The sequence below is a fragment of the Microtus oregoni genome, unplaced genomic scaffold (assembly GCF_018167655.1).
Source record: "Microtus oregoni isolate MIOR12 unplaced genomic scaffold, Mior012 000003F_ref0000135, whole genome shotgun sequence".
Lineage (NCBI taxonomy): Eukaryota > Metazoa > Chordata > Mammalia > Rodentia > Cricetidae > Microtus > Microtus oregoni.
Genome location: NW_024543062.1, coordinates 202,477 through 221,862, shown reverse-complemented (window position 1 = coordinate 221,862; position 19,386 = coordinate 202,477). Strand labels below are relative to the sequence as shown.

At 46.6% G+C, this 19,386-nt stretch overlaps 1 protein-coding gene across 2 annotated transcripts in view; it reads right to left on the bottom strand.

The window, feature by feature from the left end:
• Positions 1-2,138: 2,138 nt before the first annotated feature.
• The window catches only part of LOC121446296 (E3 ubiquitin-protein ligase RNF216-like), a 114,338-nt gene continuing 97,090 nt past the window's right edge, over positions 2,139-19,386 (bottom strand). For both annotated transcript variants that reach the window (XM_041648827.1, XM_041648828.1), the window contains exons 15-17: positions 17,200-17,422; positions 4,732-4,801; positions 2,139-4,186 (exon numbers count right to left, since the gene is read on the bottom strand). In XM_041648827.1, the coding sequence (XP_041504761.1) occupies positions 3,870-4,186; positions 4,732-4,801; positions 17,200-17,422 (610 nt within the window). In that variant the 3' untranslated portion in view covers positions 2,139-3,869. The remainder of the gene's footprint in view (positions 4,187-4,731; positions 4,802-17,199; positions 17,423-19,386) is intronic.

The window sequence follows — 19,386 nt, the reverse complement described above, 5'->3', positions numbered from 1 at the left end:
ACTGAAGCATGTATGTATCTCAGCAAAGAACCACACAAATACCCCTATCGAAAGATATTATTCAGAAGGGGCTGGAGAGATGGCTCAGTCAGCAAAGGGCTTGCCACAGAAGCATGAGGATTGAGATCTGTATAAAAACTAAACCAAACTGCAGGCCAGGCGGCAGGCATGTGTAATCGAGCAGTAGCTCAGTGGAAACAGGATTCCTGGGGCCTGCTGGTTAGCCAGCATAGCTAAGTTGGTGAATTTAGGTTCAGTGAGGTCTAAAAAACATATTTACCTGGTAGTATACACCTTTGATCCCAGCAGAGGCAACCTACATAGTGAGTTCCAAGCCAGTCAGCACAGCGTAGTGAAACCCTGTTATGCTTCACAGAACAACACAATAAAAGACGCAGATCCTCCATAGGCTCACTATGTACGCCCCCGTACCCTGCACCCTTACAGATGCTACATAGGCAAGGTGTAATCCCAGCATGTGGGGCACTGAGACAGGGGCATTGTAGAGTGCAAGGCTAGCCTGGGCTACAAAGCTCCCTCTCCATGTTTGAGGGTGTTCCCTACCCCCCTTTTGGTTTTTTGAGACAGGGTTTCTTTGTGTAACAGTCCTGGCTGTCCTGGAACTTGAAGAGGATTTCACAGAGATCCACCTGTCTCTGCCTCCCAAGCGCTGGGATTACACCACTACCCAGCTTTTTTTTTTGAGGGTGGTCCTTCTTGTCTAGCATGTGACCCATTATGTACAGGGTGTTTACTGAAGGTCTAGGTATAATGACAACACTGGAGACCTCTGGACTTCTATTTTAACTAGGGCAATATTTGAGAGACCTAGCAAATCCAGGTGAAGTATCAGAGAAAAAACCCTGTAGGTTTCTGGGTGGAACGTCTTTAATTCCAGCACAGGAGAGGCAGAGGCAGGCAGTTCTGTTCAAGACCAACCTGGTCTACATGGAGAGACCTTGTCTTTAAACAATGCCAGCATGCATGGTATCCAGGAAAGCGTATGTAGTAAGGAAGATTCTGGAAAGACTTGTTACCTAGAAGGGAGGATGGGCAGCTTTTACTAATGCAACCCAGCTGCTGAGCCTTAGCCACCACAATGTGTAACCCATTGTAGGGTAGGTCGGGATGGCAGGGGACAACTAAGGAAGTCTGTAGGCAATGACTGCTTTGGAACCTGGGAATATAAAGAAATTTCATCCCCAAATTTTACTTCAGCAAAAATTCTTTCAGATATGAAACAAGTCCTGTAAGACAAGCGGCAGGAAAGGCCGTGGTGTCTTCCCAGAGTGTTGTTTTGGCTCTCCTGTCTGCAGTTTTGTTGTCTGGTGAGTGAGCTGTCAGAGGGTTCCTGTCCATTTTGTCAGCCAGGCCAGAAACTCCCATGCCAGATTCAGTGCTGTTCTCTTGTCCCTGTCAGCTGGATGAGGCTAGCCCAGGATCTGGATGTTGGGGAATATTATTTTAAACTGTGTTACTTTTATTTATGCCGCAGAACATTTAATGATGTAAAGATGTGTTTCTTTTGTTTATGCTGAATTTAACTCTGTGAAGCTATGATTCTTTGCCCCGTGGTCTAATTAAGAGATGAATGGTCAATAGTGAGGCAGGAGCAAGGATATGTGAGGCTGGCAGGCAGAGAGTATAAACAGTAGAAACAAGGAGAGGGGGACATCAGGGGCCAGCCACCTAGCCACCTAGCCACCCACGGAGTAAGGAAGAAAGATAAAAGCCCAGAGACAAAAGGTAGAAGGGTTAAGAAAAGCTGGTAAGAAACAGGTCAAGCTAAGGCAGGCAATTATAAGAAAAAATACGTATCTGTGTGACTTATCTGGGAACTGAGTGGGTGGGTACCCCAAAGAGCCAAAAAAGCCAAGAGTAAAACGTCACACATTTGAGGGCTACCCTCTAATGACACACTGGGAGCATCTGGAGAAGTATCCTCTAAGGACTTCCTGTGCCATGCGTGGTTGGGACTGGGTTTCTTCCTGGCAGGAGAAAGGAGCACTTCTCCCCGCTCCACACTGCTGCATCAGGAGTTCCACACCCTTCACTGGGGAAGCCAGTGGCACTTGGTGCTTGTCTGCACTTGAGGGCTGCTTGGAATCTGTGATTGGAGCAGGACAAACAGCCAAGAGTAAAGCTCACAAACATTTATTTACACAAAATTCAAGTTACATATGATACAGTCTTTTTACACAGTAGTTTAAACAGACATAGTTTCTCTATTTTTACTACCAAAAAGGTAAAGAAAAACATTTAGCCATCTACTTCATTTTTTTTAAAATTTTTTTTATATATAAAGCGAGATCATGCACTTTTCTCTTCTGAAATATTTTGCTAAGTGCAAATACTAGATTTTCTCCAGTTTTAAGGCAAATACACTGGGAGTGGCTAGGCAGTTTCTCAGCCCCAGAGGTTAAGGTGCCAGCTGCCTTGGCGATCCCTGCTGGCACACAGGTTCTGGGAGGACACTAAGGACGAGAGGCCTTGATGGAGACAGGCAACAGCAGCCTTCTCTGCAGCCATGTGTGGCCACAGACAGACTACATTTCAGAGGACATGACCCTGGCTTTACTTCTCCGAGGGCCAAGTTTTGGGTGGCACCTGTTCTTCCAGTAACCCCAGAAACTGCCAGGCTCCTCACCTGGCCTCTTGGTGGATAATGTGATAGGAGTACTGTGTAGAACCAGAACTGAGTGCCCAGTCCAGCGCCTCATGAGGCCGTGGAGGGCAGTGCTTGAAGTAACCACCCATATGTGGGGCCCCGGAGATGTACAGGGAACACAAACACACTAATAGTTAAGGTACTTGGAGGATCCTGTCCTGCAGCACGTGGCCCATCTTTCCAAGGCACTGTCATTCAGACTAGTAGCACTGTTCAGGTGACCCACAGCAGGGCTCCCGAGTCACCACTGTGTGTGCCCCACCCACACTCAGGTGACCAGGGGTACCTCAAGGAGTCTTTCCCCCTTCCTACGGACATCTTCCCACTTCCAAGTCTGTACACTTTGATCGTGGAGCACCCCACAGCAATGGGAGGACAAGGGTAGTCAACACAACGGAGAAAATATCTGCTGCCAGTCCTGCTCCGCAAACAGTCTGGACAGGAGGGGACACAGGCAGCGGGAACATTCTCCTGACTTCAGGGAAGGCAGTCGCTCTCATCCTGGAGCGGGGTGGAGGGGCTCTGCCCCAGGAAAACCCAGAAACACCTTAGAGGAGGTGATGCTCATCCCAGGCTGGTGACAAGTGACATCTCCCCCAGAAAAGGGGTAGCCCAGTAATAAGTGACGATTTTGCAAAATAGCCTTTTTGTCTGATGTCAAGTGTTAGGATGAGGCTCTCAGCAGTTGCCGGCCCTGGGGAAATACTTTCAACTTGACTTTTCAAGAGTGGGGACAAACTTGAATAGCTCACGAACAACTTCAGCTCAAACTACGTGAACAGGAGCAACTGCTTTGATAACAGAACAAAACTTGCGCCATAGATGTGTCTTGGAGGCCCTTGAACCTGAGTGGGCCTTGGGCAACAAGGAATGAGAGGCCCGGCCTGGGGATGCAGGCCACCTCCCTTAGGCTTTCAGTTGTCTGCTGGGGAGGGAGTGTGGCAAGTGATTAAGGGGCCCTCTTCATGGTCAGAGCCATTATACTGGCTGCTAAGATGGCACAACCAGGGAGCTGCTGTAACACTGCCCCAGTGACAGCACCCAAAGGGTATCGGACCTGAAGGGTCTGTGAACCTTGCAAAGAAAAGAGCAAGAGGACATGAGCCCACTCTCATGAGGGAGGGAAGCAAAGACTCCACGCCTATTAAGGTGAGACTGGGTCTTCTTGCAGACTCAATGTGGCTGGACAGGGCTTTAAGTGTCAGAAGCGATGCCGTGGCTGGGGACCAAAGTGCATGGGCAGATTGTGCTCCAGGGGCACATGCACATGGCCAAACTCATAGTTGACACGCACATTGGGCAGAGGGGGAACATAGGGTGCGGGCAGAGGACGAATGTTAATGGGGAAGTTGTTGAACACAGGCCGCACAGGTGGCAGGGGGAAAGGTGGGTGCACAAAGGCGTAGGGTGGCATCTGTGGGTGCAGGTTCTGTGGGACAGGCCGTGGCAGGGCTTCCACACGCTGTACTTTCTCAGCTGGCTTCTCCAGTGGGGGTCCAATGCGCTTGAAGGTGTTCTCTGAAAGAAAAGTGGGGTTCAGAGGAAGCAAATACACAGACAGAACCAGATCTAATACACTTCTGCTTGTGACTAGAGCAACATATGACACTTATGACCAGGGCTTGGAAGCCTATAGGGACAGCCCAACAGAGGAGGGCTACTTCTGACCCTCAGTATTCTTTCCTCTGGGCCCAGAAATAGTGGCTCAAGAGTAGGCTGAAATCAAATTCAAGACAAAAGACACCCACTGCCTGTCAGAGCAATATGCCAAAGGCAGGCAAATCTACACTTTCCCACTGGTCACTCCTATACCCCACAGAGGGTGGTATGTTGTTTATCTAGCTTGGAACAGCCCATGTGAGATGTCCCTTCACAGCCTCAGGAACTTGCTGTCATCTCAGCAAACCTCCACTGTGGCGAGGCAGTCTCCTTAGGCTTCTATTTGCCTCCAGAGCTCAAACTCACTCTTGGGAGTGTCCCATCATGAGGAACGCATGGTTTGAGAAGTAACCCCCGAGGGACAGTCTCACCCAGCCCCATCTGTGCCTGAGAAGAACACTTGCCTCCATTCTTCCTTTTCTGTTCTTCTTCAGCCTCCTTTTGGATTTCTTCAATCAGCTTTTCGTCATCTTCCTAGAATACAATCAACATCAAGGGTGAGCCTGCAGCACTGCAGTAAGGCCATGGTGGGGCAGAGGGCGGTGGCTCCTTATAGCACTTTCCCATCTCACACACCCTCTTCCTTCACAGCTGGTTAGCCTTCTAATGAGGAGGCTGGGGGCTGTTGAGTGGGGTCTATGCCAGAAAGGTGATTGCTTGGGCTCCCAGTGAACTACATGAAGGCAGAGGGCAGATGATTTGAAACATTTCTCATCTCCACGGTGCATCTCTGGGGACAGCAGGTCTTTGGACCCACCTTTCTGAACATGGGCAATCTGCTAAGTGGATGCTGCCTGTGGTGCCTCTGCAGCAGAGGTTGGCCTCAGGGAGGCAGAAAGGAGAGAAGAGGGCAGTAAGAAAGCCAGTTGTCCCTTGTTGGGAGAGGAACTAGAGGCACCCTGCAACTGTGAGTGGCTAGGTTTGTGCCATGTGCTCAGAAGAAGACCTGGATTTTTGTCAGAACCAAGGCCCATGCTTGCTTCATGCCAGGGGCTAGGGTCATTCCATTCTTGAGCAGCCTGCAAAGTCCCTCTAGTTAACAGTGGGACCAAAAGACTTCACTGTTTTGAAAACCCTCACCAAGGGCTGGGCATGGTGGTGCATGCTTTTAATCTCTGCCCTGGAAGGCAGAGGCAGGAAGATCTCTGTGAGTTTGAGGCCAGCCTGATCTCTAGATAGTTCTAGTGAAAGCTGCATAGGGAGATGCTCTCTAAACAAAATCTACCAAGATGGTGAACATCTTTTCTGGCCAGCTGGAGGTCTCAAGGGGTGGTGGCCCATCAGAAGTAGGGCACAGCGCCATAGCAGACTTTGATAAATCAACAGAACTGATTGGGAGTAAGTGAAAGAACTTGCTAAGACTTATAAACAGCCAAATTTAGTGCATGCCTGTGATCCTAGCACTTGGAAAGCAGAGGCAGGAATGTGGTGAGTTCTAGGCTGGTCTAGGTTACTCAGTGAGATACTATCCAAAACTGAGTGTGCTGCTGTGTGCCTGCAATTCCAGCACTTGGATGGTGGAAGTAAGGTCAGGAGTTCAAGGCCATCTTGGGCTTGTCTCAAAAACCAACATGGGGGATGAGGCAAGTTTCAATGAGGTTAAGACTTGGAAACACGTGATTCTCTGCAGGACCAGGTCACCAGCCTATCTTCGCTAATGTTGGTTTTCTTTCTTTTGTGTATGTGGTGTGTGTGCCTGCTCTGACACCTGTGTGGAGGTCAGAGGACTGCTGGCAGAAGTTGGCTCTGGCTCTTTTCGAGACAAGGCCTGGTACTTGTGATCCTCTTGCCTCAGCCACCTGAGTGTTGTGCCATTAGGCTCCTCAGGCTGATCTGATGATACCCAAGAAGTGTTCTGAGATGAAAAAGGCTACAGTAGAGCCCGAAAGTGACAAAGATCACAATCCCGGACACCTTGTTGCATAGACCTGTGGTCCATACCCTTAGATGGAGGAGGGTCTGTGACTTCCAGGACAGCCTGGGTGATTTAGCTAGGGTCCTATTTCAAAACAAAACTAAACTATGAGAAAAAACAAAAATAAAGAACTCTGAGCAAATATTGCACCAGTGGGCTTTTGTTGTGTTTAGCAACTTTAAAGGAATTTGTCTTTCTTAAAAAGAGAGAGAAAAGGCCACACACTCAGTATGTGTACTTTGGTCACTTTGTATTTCACTGAGTGGCAGTCCCCTTCAGTTTACATTTCCTCAAGCTGATGCAGGGTGGACCGACATAAAAATCTTTATCTAACATCTACTTTATCACAATTGAAGAAAAACCAGTAATGTTAAAAAGAATGAGGGAAGGCTAGGGTTTAGGGTTGATTCTGATTCTTTGGTCTGAAGACAGATGCTCTATGGAGACATTCCAGGCCACCTGAGTGAGGGACACCGAGGAAGGGTTTGCTGTGGGGCCTATGAAAATGGGAACAACAGGAGGAAAGAGGATGACAGGCTAGACTTCCAGCTCTTTTGGCTGAGTCACCTACAGGAAGCTGGAGCCTGCCTGCCACAGCCATAGGGTAAGTAATGGATGTGAACAGAACACCTACAACTTTAGGGTCTCCACACCCAGGTTTGGGACTTAGCCCTAACACCACTCCCCACCCAGGTAGAGGCATCTTCAATTGAGAAATTATGTCCACCAGACCCATCACAGGCAACTCTGGGGAATTAAGAACTCCTAACTACGCTGGGCAGTGTTGGTGCACACCTTTAATCCAAGCAGCCAACGTGGTCTACAGAGTGAGCTGCAGACAGCCAGTACTGTTTCACAGAGAAACCTGTCTTAAAAAACAAAAAAAACCAAACCAAACCAAACCAAACCAGAAAACAAACAGACAAAAGAATTCCTAATTACTCCAGAGAAAAGTAAGGCAAGTTAGAGGCCTACTTCATGCAAGCTCTGTCTTGCTCTGAACAGACGCTATTTCCTCTGCTCCCAAATACTTTCAGTTCATGGTTGGCTAGAGGGCCAAGGTATTCGTATTAGAATACATGGTTAGAGATGGTTGTTCAGTGGTTAAGTGCACAAACTACTACTTTTATAGAGGAGCTGAGTTTGGTTCACAGTACCCACAGGGGGTAGAGGCTCACAACCACCTATAACTTCAGATTCATTGTATCTAACATCTTTGTACTGTGGGCATGTGCACCTGCGCGCGCGCGCGCGCGCGCACACACACACACACACACACACACTGAAAAATAATAAAAGAGGGCTGGAGAGATGGCTCAGTGACTTAAAAGCACCAGCTGCTGTTATAGAGGACCTATTCCTATTATCAACATGGTTGCTTACACATCTGTAACTGGTTCTGTATGATCCAATGCTCTGATCTCAGTGGACAGCAAGCACACATGCGTTACACACACATACATGCAAGTAAAACAGTAACACACATAAAGCTAAAAAATAAAATCAGGACAAGGTGGTGTGCACCTTTAATTGAAGGCAGAGGCAGTTGGATCTCTGTGAGTTCCAAGCTAGCCTGCTATAAATAGAAAGTTTCAGGTCAGCCAGGGGGCTATACAGTAAAACCCTACCATAAGAAATCTTTAAAATAGTATTATATACTATTTGCTGGGTACAGTGATACATATTTTAATCCCAGTACTTGGGAAGCAGAAGCAGGTGGATCTCTATGATTTTAATGCCAGTCTGGTCTACATAGTTGAGTTCCAGGCTGGCCAATATCATACAATGAGTCTATTCTTAAAGTAAAAAGCAGACATGCCCACAGGTCAATCTGATAGAAGGAATTCCTCAAATGAGGTTCCTTCTTCCCAGGAGTGTTAGACTGCCAACCAAGATCAATCATCACCGAGTCCCTTCCATTTCCTTCGCACAACAGTTTCTCAAAGAACAGGTTGGGAAGCAGGGTCAGAGCTAGACCCCAAGCCTGGGTCTAGAGCCCTAAATTTAGGTCTTCTAGTAGGTCTTGTTTAAAGTAATGCAATAACTATTGACAGCGGATGGTGTAGCTCAATAGCAAAATGTTCCATGGCATGAACAAGGCCCTGGGTTTAACCTCCAGCTCTGAATATACAAATAAGATCCCCCCAAATCAGCAAGCAAACAAAGACCCCCACCAAACAAGCAAAACTGACCAATCAACCACCTACTGATAATTTCTTACCAGAATCAACTCCTAGGAATACTTTGGTATATTTTCTTTTCTTTTCTTTTTTTTTTTTTTAAAGGTTTTTCAAGACAGGGTTTCTCTGTAGCTTTGGAGCCTATCCTGGAAATAGCTCTTGTAGACCAGGCTAGCCTCAAACTCAGAGATCAGCCTGCCTCTGCCTCCTCAGAGCTGGGTGGGATTAAAAGGCGCGTGTCACCACAACCTTGTCATTTTGGTATATTTTCAACAATTTTTTTTCTGACTCCACTTTAATTCTTGAGATTTCACACTGGAAGGCTGGCCCGCACCTGTCACCCATGGCTTATGTTCACATAGGGACTGGCAGGGTACAAAAAGAGGGCACTGAAGCTGGAGATCCAGAGACATCCTGAGAGTCAGTCTAAGTGAGAGTGCAGTGGGGATAGGGCAGGAGGTCTAGACTCCAGGCAGTGCTCTATAGGACCTCAAGCTATCTTGAGCTCTACCCCCACCTGCCTGTCTTGGCCAGGGGAAACTGTGGGTAGAATCCTGCAGTGTTCTCTCCTGGCCTTCCCTGGGCCCTGGCTGTAAAAGGATGCTACAGGTCTGAATGAGTTTCTCTTTGTATCCGTTGTTGACTTATCCCAGTCTTTGGGGGTGGGGCAGGTATTTACTTTAAGCACATCTACACAGTTCCTTTCTGAAGAGCAGGGCCAGCTGCTAGGAAGTGGGTGGACACCGGTTAGTGTTGACACTGTCCCAAGACAAACAGGGTCTCAGAGGAAAGGGAGCGAGGCCACAGCAGGCTGACATGGAAGTGAGTCATGAAATGTCTCTATGGCACTGCAGCTAATCTTAAGCAGCAAGCCCTACGGTCACCTGAACTGGGTGAGAATCAAGTATGTCAAGCACTCCACAGCGGGACAGCACATCCAGCTGCAGGGTCAGGACAAAAGAGGAAGGTGTAAGTGGAGCCTCACACCCAGCAGATCCCTGGAAGAGTGCTTTCAATAGGACAAGGAGGGTGGGAGAGGTTTTATTTTCCATCCTTGAAATTTTTGAGCTCAGGACTCAGAAGGCCCTGGCAAAACTTGTTTCTCATTCAAGGCTACAAGGCGGGTGGGTGGGGAGGGGAGCTGGGTACAAAGTTTGAGGGAAAAAGCAGCTGTTCTAGACACTCACAGGAAGTGAGGTAAAAAAAAATCACCAGAGAAGTTTTCATTAAGAGGAGAAATGCAAAGACCTTTGCTTGTCCCTCAAGCACAAGTGCCACAGCTGTTCACAAAGTGGGGTTTGGACAAAGAAACTGCAGAAGAGAAACTACAAGTAGTGCAGCGGAGACAGAGGTTGTCTTTGCAGGTCAGCTACTAACAGCCGCCACCAGCCACAGCTTGTGGGGCCCAAGATGGATGCCCGAGTACTTGGCAGAGAGCTGTTCCTGCTAAGACCTTCCAAGACTTGATGAACCCAAACCCCAATCTTATTTTTCATTACTGGATTGTCTGCTGGCTAGGATCATATGACCACGGGAGACTTGATTTAGTTTTCTCTCCTCCTAGAAAAGTGACAGGCAGCCGGGCGGTGGTGGCGCACGCCTTTAATCCCAGCACTCGGGAGGCAGAGACAGGCGGATCTCTGTGAGTTCTAGGCCAGCCTGGTCTACAGGAGCTAGTGCCAGGACAGGCTCCAAAGCTACAGAGAAACCCTGCCTCGAAAAACTAAAAAAAAAAAAAAAAAGTGACAGGCAAGCCTGCTGCTGCCCGACCCCAGCACCTTCCCTCCATGATTCTGGTCATGTGTGGTCACAGCTGTTGTTAATAAACTTCCAAGGATTTTGCGAAAGGCTTCTAAAGGGCTAGAGATTTAGTTTCAAATTATTCCCAGCTCAGTTGTGGGACTGGCTGAACAACAGCAGCCCTAGCCCCCACCCCCAGCTGTCTTCCCACAACAGGAAAGTGGAGCGGTGGTGGTGGAAGGGAAAACCCAGCTCAGGGAGGCACATGCTGTGCAGAGGAAATGGTGTGCTGGGGAGGAGCAAAGATTACACAGGCTCTAGCTCCAGCAGCCATCTTCTTAGTCATAGAAGCCAGACATTCAAATGCTTCTGACGGAAGGTGGGTGGGTACGCCTGTGTGTGTGTGTGTGTGTGTGTGTGTGTGTGTGTGTGTGTGTGTGGTGGGGGGCGTGGCACCTTCTCCACAGGTCCTGAAGAGGTGGAATGCATCAAGTTCTGACTCCAGGCAGGGTCAAGTGTTCAGGCTCTGCTGAAGATGGTGTGCATGGGCACTCACCGGACTGCTGCTGCTACCGGGACAGTCCAGTACCCCATCAAGGTGCTGAGGTGGGGCTTCTCCTGCCACCTGCAGCTTGCTCAGCTGGGAAGGAGGTCACTGAGTCCCCAATCTCTACAAGGCCTGCCTGGTTCACAGGACTGAGACCCTGTGGGCACCTCTAGGCCACCTCCTGTTTTTGTGCAACGATGGGCAGAAGACCTAGGCTTTCTGTTTTTACCAAGTCCAGGATGCTGGACAGAAACCACTGCCCCCCCCCGCCGCCATGCTGTCAAAATCCCACCTAACACTTGCAAAGCAGAGTGCTGTGTACCGTGAGGAAGTTTCACAGACACTTCAAACGATGACACTCACTTTCCTTGCCCTCCTCCTCGCATTTTCTCACAGAAACACTGGGATTGAAGACAGTGACTGCGAATAAAAGCCAAGGCCAGCTGTTGGAATTGGTGACTGCAAGCATTTTTTGTTTTGTTTTGTTTATTTTGAGACAGTCTCTATTATGTAGCCCCAGATGTCCTGGAACTTGTTATGTAGATCAGGCTAGCCTGAACTCTATATCCCAAGTGTCTGATAGCTAGCTAGAAGGTTTTGAAACTGGGATTCAAGAGGGACAAGGAGGTCAACTGTTTTTGGGTTTAATGCTATAGATGAAGACATGCAACATGCTTCATGACTTGTTTCTGGCATACTCAGGTATTTGTGGTAGCAAACAAAGACAACTACTACTTGCCATCTAAGCCCTCAGCACAGAGTCCTTTCAGGCTCCTAAGCTACCTCTAGTTATTAAGGGCTCAAACTTTTCTTCACCCCAAGTTGTGCAGGAACAATTCCCCAACTGACAATGCGAGCTTCTTCCTGGCCTGCTAGTTAATGAAGCAGAGGCTGGAGCAGGACAGTGTAAGCTTTGTCTCAGGCGATTCTGAATGGCTTTGTGTTCTCAGAGGACTCAGCAGATGCTGGGTTGGAATTCAATCCGTATCCTGGTGAGAATCAAGGAAACCAGGCTGATCCCTGGTTTGATGAGAATGGGACAAGTGGAACAAAATCTCCACTATGGTCCAGAGGAAATCAGGGGGACTGCCATTTGCTTGACCTTCTTTTCAAACTTTAAGTGACTACAGAACTTTCCTCAGCCTACAAGATGGCAATTCAAGAAAACAGGGAAAAATACCTACTATGGTAGACAGAAAAGGTGCAAAACAGCATTTCATGTAGGGAAAGAGGAGGTATGGAGGAAAAAGCTGCTGAACTCCCAACCTTGTGTGGCAATGCCCACTGTGCTGTTTCTATAGATGAAATATAGCTCTAGAAAGAGCCCCAGATTAGGAGTAAGACTCCATTTCCTCCTGAGCCTCTAGAGATGCAAGCTAGAGAGGTGGTTGCAGGAGTCAGCGAATGACCAAGCCTAGCTCAAGGGACCTCCTAAGCATCTCAAGTGTACCACTTTCCTTGCAGGCTGCCTCACCACAACCAGCAATTTGGGAAGATTATACTTTCTACCCATAAAACCTCTTTGTTTCACAGACCCCCCCCCCCCCCTTGAAGACAGAGGACAGGCTGGCTGGAGGTTTCAGCACAACCAGGTAAGTGTTGAGCCTGCACTGGAACAATAGCAGCAGAAGCCTGCTCATGGCGGAGGATTACTGATGCAGGCATGCCTGGCCCTCAGAGCGGCACTGCTTTACCACTGCGGTGGCTCTGGAGGTGGTCTGATTTTATCCCCCTCTAACATGTATTTAAGTCAATCTCCAAGATAATCCATGGCTACCAGAGTGACTAACTAGTGACCTGGCTCCTTCTTGTGATATTGAAGTGCATTTCCACACCAAAGGCAGAAAGCAGTCTTTGCTTTGGGTGACAGAATCCTGCCTAGAACATGGTTTTCAGATAATTGGAAAAATATAAATTTCTACAACCAGAAGATTCTACACCAAGGAACAGATTTTCAGCTCTGGGAGCTGGAAGTCATGGCAACTCTAAGCAGCCTCATGTGACCGGCATAAATGCCAAGGTGAATAGCAGTCCCTGAAATAGGCCCTTACCATGCTGGTTCCACAGTCCTTAGTCCTGGTTGCCAGCTGGCCCTATGGTAATTGGTCTGTGGTCCCAGTTATTCATAACTCTTCTTTCTTTCTTCCTTTTTTTTTTTTTTTTTTTTGAGACAGGGTTTCCCTGTAGCTTTGGAACCTGTTCTGGAACTTGCTTTGTAGAACAGGCTGGCCTTGAACTCATAGGGAGCTGCCTCCCAAGTGCTGAGCTTAAACACACATGCCACCTCCGCCCAGCCCATATAACCCTTTCTACATAGCAATCTTTCACATTCTTTTTCCCATATTTGAAAAAACTGACATGCATATAGCATTTTTGTATTATTCTAAACTGCGCATATATAAAGTATGACATATATCATGGTTTCAGCTATGTAAAAAAACGTGATTCTAGGGACTGGAGAGATGGCTCAGTGGTTAAGAGCACTGGCTGCTCTTCCAGAGGACCTGGATTCAATTCCCAGCACTCACATGGCAGTTCATAACTGCCTGTAACTTCAGTTTCAGGTGATCTGACACCTTCACACAGATATACACGCAATCAAATGAGTACACATGTAACAAAAATAAATTAATTAAAATGTGTTTCTAAATGTACAATCTTTTACTACAGAGCAGTTTTGTATACCTTTCTTAACTGGCCATTAACACATTAATTGATACACATTCAAATTTCTGCTCTTGCTGGGAACATGCATGTGGCCATAATCCCAGTTCCTTGGAAGGCTTAAGCAGGAGGACTGCAAGTGGTCAATTAAGGCCACACAGGTAGCACAGTGAGAACCTATTGAAACAACAAACCCCTTTTGTACACTGCTGCCCCCACACTGGCTCTGTTACTTCAATGTGCATACTGGCACCTTCCCAATCCCTCAACAACATGGCTCCTACAAAAGGAAGCAAACTTTACAGGTAATATGCCATCTCCATGTTCTAGATGATTAGGGGTGTCAGTACCATAACCCCAATAGGCTGTGGATAGGCAGGAAGCTGGCAGCTTTGTATGAGCTTCTCTGCTTCCTGTAACTTTTCACTTTCCTACCCATCTCTTCCAGCAGGAGTCAACTGAGTTGACTCACAGCAGAACATTTGTCTCTTATTTGTCTCTGCCACAGGAAGGGAAGATTAGTTGGGTCCATCCCGATCTAAAATACAGGCAAAGTTCCTATCTCTGTTGCTACTGAGATCACAGGATTACGATTCTGCTAATGGAACCAAAGCAGAGGCGACAAGAGGTAGCGTCTATAGAGAAGCTTAACATTCTTGAGTTAGATAGGTAGAAGGAGAGAGCCTTTTACCTCAGCCTCCTGAGTACTAGAACTGCCATAGATACCTGTTTTTGTTTTTTCCTTTTGAGACAGAGTCCCCTGTTGTAATTTTAAAATGTGGTGCAAGAGAGAACAATGTGATGCGAGAGCTCAGGTGGAGGGGTTTTGTATCAGGGAAAGTGAATGGGAAAAAGGGGGAGGGAAGGGAGACCGGCCTCTGGAGACAGAGAGGCAGAGACAGACAGACACACACACAGAGAGGGAATGTAGGGATTGTGGGCAGAAGGTACTCTTACTGGCTGCAGCTGAGAATATATCATGTCAGGACCTCAAGGGCAGGCCAGTACTGATGTCTAAATACTAATGTCCTCCCCCTGCTCCCTCCTGACAGGGTTTCTATGTGTAATAGGTTGTCCTGGAACTTCATATGTAGACCAGGCTGGCCTTGAACTTGGAGATCTGTCTATCTCTGCCTCTGGAGTGTTGGGATTAAAGGTGGGCACCCACCATGTCCGGCTGACAGTGTCTTTTTTTTTCAAAAATTCTTTTTTTCATACAATACATTCTGACCAAGGTTTCCCTCCCTCCACTTCTCCCAGTTGCTCCTCCCCACACCTCCTCCATCCACTGTTCCTTAATTTCCCTTCAGAAAAGAGCAGGCTTCCCAGTGATCTCAAACAAATACGGCCTAACAAGAGGCACAAACCCCTATATTAACACAAGGCAACCTAGGAGGAAAAGGGTGCTCTCTCTTTTTTTGTTTTGTTATTTAAGACAGGGTCTCTCTGTGTAGCTTTGGCTGTCCTGAAACTTACTTGGTAGAACTCATAGAGATGTGAATGTCTCTGCCTCTGGTGCTAGAATTAAAGGTGCGTGCCATTACCCTGCCCCCCCTTTTTAAAAAATCTATTTATTTTATGTGTATGGGTGGTTTTGTCTGCATGTCCGTGTACCACATGTGTGTAATATCCTCTGAAGCCAGGGAGGGTATAGGAACCTCTAGAGCTAGAGTTACAGGAGGTTATGAGCCAACAAGTAGGTGCTGGGTATGAAACATGGGTCTTCCTTAAGAATGACTCTTAACTGCAGAGCCATCTCTCCAGCCTCTTGGTGATAGATAGGTTTAGTTTCATATAGCCTAGGAGGGCCTGAAACCTGTATGTAGTCAAGATGACTTAGAATTTATGATTTCCTTTTACTTCACCAGTGATGGGAGTGTAGGTGTTCAACAACACTCCAGGTTTATGTGGTGCCAGGGATGAAATCCAGGTTTCATGCATACCATGCAAGCACCCTAACAACTGATATCATTCCCACCATAAAGAAAAATATTCTTCTAATGCTACTATTTCTTAAAAAGATTTTATATGTATGATTGTTTTGCCTGCATTTATGCTTGTAAATCATGAAGGTCGTTGAGACTATCAGATCTCCTAAAACTAGAGCCATGGATTTGCTACAATGTGGGTACTGGAACCCAGGTTCTCTGCAAAAACAACAAGTGCTCTTAATTGCTGACCCATTTCTTCAGTCCCCTATTTTATTATTCTTCTGTGGTATTGGATTTTGAACAGAGGACCTCTTGCATGCTAGGCAAGTATTCTAACAACAACAACATTATTATTATTAGTTTGTTTTTGAGACAGGGTTTCTCTTTGTGGCCCTGACAGTCAAAAAAACTCTGGAACTAGTTCTGTAGACCAGGCTGTGCTTGAACTCAGAGATTCGCATGCTTCTGACATCTTTAGTGCTGGCATTAAAGGTGTATACTACTACCGCCCAGCATAACATTTTTGAAATTTATATCAAGAACAAAGCTGGGCGGGCAGGGTGAGGGGGTGTTAGTATTCAGGCACCTGTACTGGCCTGCCCTTGAAGGTTCTGACAGGATACACCCTCAGCTGTAGCCACTAAGAGTACCTCCTGTGCACACTCACTATGTTCCCTTTTAAAAGGACCCTGCCCACCTCCTATCTCTCTCTCTATTTCTCTTTCTCTGCCTGTCTCTGTTTCTCCCCCATCTCTCTCTCTGCCTTTTTCTTCTGCTGCTCCTGTCCCCAGAGGAGCAGATGTCCTAGCTCCCCTTCCCCCATTTTACACTCCTTTTTCCCTAATAAAAACCCCTCCACATAAACTCTGTTGCATGTTGTTTTTCTCTAGTGTGTTGCTTCTTAAAATTACAATGGGGGGTGGGGGATTGATGCCTTTAATCCCAGCACTCAGGAAGCAGAGGCAGGAGAACCTCCAAGTTTAAGGCCAGCCTGGTCCATACAGTGAGTTCCATGACAGCCAGGGCTACAAAAGAAGAAAAACAAAAATGCTGCCGATATGAAGCTACCCTTCCTTGTGTTTCTATGAGATACTGTATTCTAGACCTATAATACATTTCTTTGGTTTTTAGATTTTTGGGAAGGGTCCCAAATCCCCCTACATAGCCGTAAACTTGTAATCCTCCTGCCTCATCCTCTGAATATTGGAATTACAAGTGTGGGGTCATGTCTGTCTGTGACAGCCCTGAAAACTCTGCAGCACTCTTTCTAGTGAAAGCTGTGGGGCTTTGGTGGCAGTATTGTTTTGTTGGTAACACTCCATCGTTCTGCACAATACTTCAGATGACAGAGAAAATGTTTATTTCCCAGAGCACTGGAGGAATTTGCCCACAAGCCTTTTTTTTTTTTTAAAGATGGGGGTCACACTCTGTTGCTCGGTTGATCTCAGTGAGTCTCTGACCTCAACCTTCTGAGAACAGCTACAAAGCATGCCCATCACACCCATCATATTGTGATGAACATTTTTTGATGACATTCTTATTTTATTTTAAATATTTATTTATTTAGTATGTATACAATATTCTGTCTGTGTGTATGCCTGCAGGCCAGAAGAGGGCACCAGACTCCATTACAGATGGCTGTGAGCCACCATGTGGTTTGCTGGGAATTGAACTCAGGACCTTTGGAAGAGCAGGCAATGCTCTTAAACCGCTGAGCCATCTCTCCAGCCCCTTTTGATGACATTCTTAAGTTTTTCCTATGGTTACTGGTCTATGTAATCTCTTGTATGTTTCCATGAGTCAGAACCTGTTACATATAAACAAAATAGTTTTCATTACAGAAATGTGTGGCTGTTTTCCCATATATGGAACTGGGCTCTCACGCATCTACTTACAGTGGGGTCGGTCCAGAGGGAGCACCTGGAACATTCCTGGCAAGGGGCTCCTGGAGAACGAGGATGCTGGCAGAAATGGTCATAGCCATTGATAGAAACTCGACAGAGGTAGCACATCTGGGCACCACAGCGGCAAGACATGCGGTTGCAGCCTTCGGATTTGATGAGGCTAGTCCCACACTTGTGGCATTTTCTGATGCGAGCAGCAGTCATTTTTTCTTCACTGAGAAAAGAAAAAAACAATTGGAGTTGGCAGGGAAGGTAAATGAAAAATAGTATGATCATTAATATTATTTTTTCCACATGTAATGGTATTTGAGGCTTTTGGTGACATTTAAACAGTGAAAAGGGCCTATGTTTTGGAGTCTAAGTACCAGGTTAAAGTTTATCAGCTATATTACCTTGGGTAAATTTCCCAACTGCCAGGAGACTCAGTTTCCTCCCTTTTAAATTAGAAAAACATAACATTCTATTGTTGTTTTTGGAATCCAAATAACATTTAAACTCATTAGGCATAATGCCTGGCACTTAACATTTAGAAAAATGACTTCACCATTCTAGGAACCCTACAGGCTGACAATGGGAAGAAACTCAGCCTTTTCCTAATTCAAATTTTATATATACAAAGCTAGTACCTAAAAACTGGGAGCCCAGGGCTGGAGAGATAGTTCAAAGGTTAAGAGCAATGACTACTCTTCCAGAGATCCTGAGTTCAGTTCCCAGCAACCACATGGTGTAATGAGATCTGGTGCTCTCTTCTGGAGTGCAAGCATACATGAAGACAGAACACTGTATACATAATAAATAAATCAATAAATCTTAAAAAAAAAAAAAAGACATGGGAGCCCAAACCTTATACAACCTGGGCCTTTGAGCACTTGGCCCGAGAATGAGCAATTCTACGGCCAGTCCTATTACTTCCCTATCGAAAGAGCAGGCATCCCAAGTCAAAAGCTCATGCTTTCAAAGTGCGATTGTTCCTAGAACCATCTGAACTGATAAGAAGGGCACCCTAACTTTTTGCCAGGGACTTCTTGTTGTGTTGGTATTTTGTAGTGCGGCTCCCAATTACAAACCAACATTTCCACCTTTCTCTGTTACATCAAGGGCCTTCAAAAGGCAGAGAGAGGGCAGCAGGATCAAAACAAATTTGCAACTGAGACAGAGGGTGGCCAGCTACAAGATGGAACCAGTGGGGTGGGTTCAGCAGGACGTGCTGCAATCTAGGCAGGAAGTGCTTCCACTGCACTACAGATACTTAAATACTGCTGCAGTTTCCTCCCTAGACACCCGATCACTATCTAAAAATAACCAAATGTACCAGAAAACTGGCTGCTACTTTAATTTAGGTACAATCTTTCTGTGGCCTGAGATGAAGAAAGCAGAACTTTAGTGTGGAAAGAATTTACACCCAGTTCAAGTTACAGAACAATAGGCAAATTTTAAATTTTGTTGAATAGGGAGAACAAGCTTAATCATTATTTTCTTTTGGAATTAAGATCTCACTGTGGCCGGGCGGTGGTGGCGCACGCCTTTAATCCCAGCACTCGGGACGCAGAGGCAGGCGGATCTCTGTGAGTTCGAGGCCAGCCTGGTCTACAAGAGTTCGTTCCAGGACAGGCTCCAAAACCACAGAGAAACCCTGTCTCGAAAAACCAAAAAAAAAAAAAAAAAGATCTCACTGTGCCTTGGCTGGCCTGGAGCTCATCACATAGGCTAGGCTGGCCTCAAATTCACAAAGCCTGTCTCTGCCTCCTCTATTAGGATTAGGAGTGTGTCCAGGAGATCAGGTTTAAAGTCACTTCATTACTACTGCCAAATGAGAGTAGTACATGAGTAAATGAACTTCTCAATGTTGCTCAGTAAGACTCAAGGTTTTGCTGGGCAGTGGTGGTGCATGCCTTCAATCCTAGCATTTAGGGGGCAGAGGCAGGTAGATCGCTGAGTTCTAGGCTAGCCTGGTCTACAGAGCAAGTTACAGGACAGCCAGGTCTACACAGAAAGCCTGTCTTGAAAATCCAAAACAAGAACAAACACAAACAAACCAGAAAGGGCAAGAATGGGCCCACACCAAAAAGGACTGCCACTATGAGAGTGCATTGTTGCAGGGAACTGAGAAGCCATAGTTGCTTCCTTTGTTAGAGTGATCCGGCAACAAGACTGTAAACTAGGCAGGAAAGAGTCCCA